At 36.9% G+C, this 4,137-nt stretch overlaps 2 protein-coding genes across 2 annotated transcripts; one reads left to right on the top strand and one right to left on the bottom strand.

Moving 5' to 3' along the window:
* Positions 1 to 514: 514 nt before the first annotated feature.
* RIM101 (alkaline-responsive transcriptional regulator) lies at positions 515 to 2,446 on the top strand (the record flags this gene model as incomplete). Its single annotated transcript, XM_015614707.1, has 1 exon — positions 515 to 2,446. One exon carries the CDS (start codon positions 515 to 517, stop codon positions 2,444 to 2,446), a length of 1,932 nt encoding a protein of 643 aa, XP_015464466.1.
* A 322-nt stretch (positions 2,447 to 2,768) lies between these two features.
* On the bottom strand, positions 2,769 to 3,782 carry AC631_05877 (tRNA-5-taurinomethyluridine 2-sulfurtransferase; the record flags this gene model as incomplete). Its single annotated transcript, XM_015614706.1, has 1 exon — positions 2,769 to 3,782. One exon carries the CDS (start codon positions 3,780 to 3,782, stop codon positions 2,769 to 2,771), a length of 1,014 nt encoding a protein of 337 aa, XP_015464465.1.
* Positions 3,783 to 4,137: the final 355 nt, after the last annotated feature.

The following is a 4,137-nucleotide window of genomic DNA, read 5'->3' as shown; positions in this document are numbered from 1 at the left end:
TCCTCTCGGTGGCCAAGCTGGCTAAGGCGCGAGACTGTAATGAGTACCTCAAAGTAATCTTGAGATCGGGTGTTCGACTCACCCCCGGGAGATTTCCTATAAAATTCATAGCCTTTATGGCCAAGTTGGTAAGGCACCTCACTAGTAATGAGGAGATCGTCAGTTCGAATCTGGCTGAAGGCACCATTTTTTTTTACCCTTTTTGGAAGCGCACGTTTTTTTTCTTATTCTTTTTTCTTGTCATAACCCCCTCGGATAAATTGACATTTACGATTGATGGCCCAAAATTGCGCCTAATTGCGCCTTTGTCTCAAATAGTGGCGGAATTGACATAAAATAAGTCCAACTTGCAAACTGACGTAAGAAACTGACATGTTTTGCTTAACCTGTAAATGACCCTTTTGTTAGCATTTTTTTAGTTTCTTGGCGCTATGACTTCTATTTAAGCGGATTAAAAGTACACTATTAGCATAAGTTATGACAGTTTAAGTCCTTTGTAGAAGAAAAGTGTAAAATGACTTATAATTTACATCCAATATCATATTTAGATGCCGATACGAATGGAGGAGGAGCTAGAAATAATCAGGCAGCTGGTAATGGACATGTACATTTACATGACGCCGGGCATGAACATGGAAATGGGTACAGAATGTTTGATTCTGACCTCAATTTAGATATAGATGGTATTTCGACGGGATCACCACTTACGAGCTCGCAGAGCACAAACGACTCACCCCAGTCGTCATTTACGTCACAATCGTGCGAAAACTCGCCGCACCAGAAGGGTGATTACTTGAAGTTTTTTGGGGAAGGAGTTAAGGATGGACGTGGGTTGGGGTTTGACCAGGACAGCTATGATGTTCCCACGATGAGAATTGAAGATGATGGGGGAGTAGAGTCCAAAATAACGGGCGAATATGAAAGAAGTGGGGCTGACAGAGACGATGGAAGTGTCAAACCAAAGAAGATCTACCGCAAGGTGAAGGATGAGGATATGAAGGGCCCGTTTAGATGTCATTGGAACGACTGTGCTATTATTTTCGATACGCCCGAGTTGTTATACGACCACTTGTGTGATGATCATGTAGGGAGAAAATCGTCCAATAACTTGTCATTGACATGCTATTGGGACAATTGTTTGGTTACGACGGTGAAGAGGGACCATATCACGTCGCATTTGAGGGTGCATGTTCCACTCAAGCCATTCCATTGCAATGTGTGTCCTAAGTCTTTCAAGAGACCTCAGGATTTGAAGAAACACTCAAAAATACATGCCGATGACCATCCAAAAAAGTTAAAAAAGGCACACCGTAGACAGCAAGATGAACAAGAACAGGAAACCCGCCAACCAAACTTTCACAATCCTACTCACTCACAGCCACAACTGCAATCACACCAATATCAAAACATGCAACCTTATCCTTTTGACAACATGTTGAATTACGACATAAATTACCAGATGTATCCTTCAATGCAACCAGACTTGTCAATGGTGAACGATGGTGCTGAGCGTAAGAGAAGATTTGAAAGTGGGAACAGTAACATGGTCAATAATATTTTGAATGACTTTAATTTCCATAATATCTCAACTATGGCTCCGGATTACAGTAACAAGAAGGTGAAGGTTGAGCCAAACTACAATTTGGATATGTTTAATAAATTGAACAGCTTTGACGATCGTTATATGCAATCAAATCCATATCAACAACAAGTACAATCACAACCACAACCACATCACCAGCAACAACAACCACATCAACAGCAACAACAACCACATCAACAGCAACAACAACCACATCAACAGCAACAACAACCACAACATCAACAGCAACCACAACATCAACATAATACACATACACAACATCAACAATACCCCAGCAACATTAACTCACAAAACTTACTTGAAGCAGAAAAGTTTTTCAATTCATTATCTTCCTCGATCGATTTACAATATCAAAAATTATCAACAAATTATCAATACAAACCACAACCACAACAATTATATCCTTCTGTTCCACAGATTTCTAAGACAAATGATAATATCATGAGTGGCCATAATGTAGGAGTGCCACCTAATTTCCCACAAGTCAATAGATCATTCAACTACCAAGCTAATCATCCAGTATCCATGGAATTCGGTGGTGTCAGCAATTTTCAAAAGTCGGCCAAACCACTCAATGAAGCTTCTTCTGAAGATAAAGAAACAGATGACGCCATCGAATCACTTAGTAAATTATCAATTAATGAATTTAAATTGGACGATGTTGCAAAACATAAACAAATGGTTGATTCGGTTATAGCTTACTTAGACAACTTGAAGATGACATTAGAAGCAAATAAAGAGATTGAAAAGAAATTGTCTCCTAAGGACTCTTGTCTGTCCTCCCAGTTATCTGACAAAGAAAATTTGCTGAGGAGTTTATACCCAAAGATTGCTTCATTTTAATTACAATTTTTAAGTTTATATATCATTATTCCGTTACATTTTGTTTCAATTCTTTTTCTGTCCCTTTTATTATTATGCGTTCTTTGGTTGTGTTTTGGGTTTTTTACGAATATTTAGTATTTTATTTATAGGTTTTCAATTAAAGGGTATACATATAATATTTCTGATGTAAACTTATTCTATAATTGAAATTTTTGATTCAACCTTGCTATTTACATTCTACTGATTAGATTATTTACAATATATAATACATTTCGGAATTGGATTCAATTTGTAGATCAACATATCACTCCTTTTAGTTATGGATGTTCACTCTTGTTATCTACAAGTATGTTTGTGCTAAAATTCCAGATCCTAAAACTCTATTTCCCTCGTACAATACAATATTCTGTCCAGGTGCCATGGCTCTCGCTTTTTTAACCAATTCTATTTCTACCTCACTCTCCACAATTTTGATTGAATTAACTATTTCAGGCTCTTGTAACGACCTATACTGTATACTTAATCTGCCATTTTGACACTTTTCTGGAATTGTAGAAATGTCATCTATAAGCCAACTCCATTCTTTTACTTTGAGGCCCTTCTTGAATAAACGTTCATTGTTGTTTCCTTTTACAATAACCAAATCATTCGTATCATACCGTTTCTCGCTAACGAACCAAACTCCTTTATATCTTGGATCACCTTGGGGCATTGATATACCCAGTTTCTGGCCTATAGTCGCATGCCATAAACCCTGATGCCGGCCCCAAATTTTTCCATCTTCTGTTATAATATTACCAGGGTTTGGTGCGATATATTCATTTAGAAAATCCCTAAAATTGTTCTCATCTTGAGATACAAAGCAAAGACCTTGAGAATCCGGTTTTTTGGCAGTATGAAGGTTGTATGATTTAGCTAATTCTCTGACATTAGGTTTAGTTAAATGACCAATGGGCATCAACACTCTCAGTAAAACGGTCTTTGGAATATTAGCTAAATAATAAGATTGATCTTTCGACTTGTAATATCCTCTCAATAAATGATTTTCACCATCCGCTTGGCACTTCATTATCCTAGCATAATGACCCGTCACTAACCACCATTTTTGATTATTCAGAAATTTCTTGGTAAGATGTTCAATCATTTTCCCAAATTTTACGTATTTATTGCACCCAACGTCTGGATTTGGAGTGAGACCCTTTTCATACATTTGAACCATCGGTTGAAAAACTTCATTCCAGTATTCTTTTTCAAAGTTAACCCTTTCACAAGGAATTTTCAAATCATTACAAATTTTTTTCACATCATTCCAATCCGATTCTGTACATTTAGCTGTTTGGGACCAATTTGCCATATATATACCTCTTACGTTCTTATATTTCTGAGCGTATAGAGCTGCACATACTGATGAATCTACTCCCGAACTCATAGCGACTATAATCTCATCATTCTCATTTGGTTTTGATTGTACATATTCGGTGGATACTTCATTCGTCATAAGCTTCAGAAGGTTGCTGTTATGTAGATATCTTCTCTTAACATTCAGGTTATTATCCAATAACCTGGTTATGCGTCGAAGAACGAACATGACTAGTTCAAACTTAATAATATATGATTTGCAATTTCAAATTTTTTTGTATAGTATGATATCGTAGTTTCCATACATCTGTTTCTCTTATTGTTTTCCCAAATGTCACTTTCAGGAATTC

This window comes from Debaryomyces fabryi (genome assembly GCF_001447935.2).
Source record: "Debaryomyces fabryi strain CBS 789 chromosome Unknown contig00315, whole genome shotgun sequence".
NCBI lineage: Eukaryota > Fungi > Ascomycota > Pichiomycetes > Serinales > Debaryomycetaceae > Debaryomyces > Debaryomyces fabryi.
This window is presented reverse-complemented; position numbering and strand designations above follow the sequence as displayed.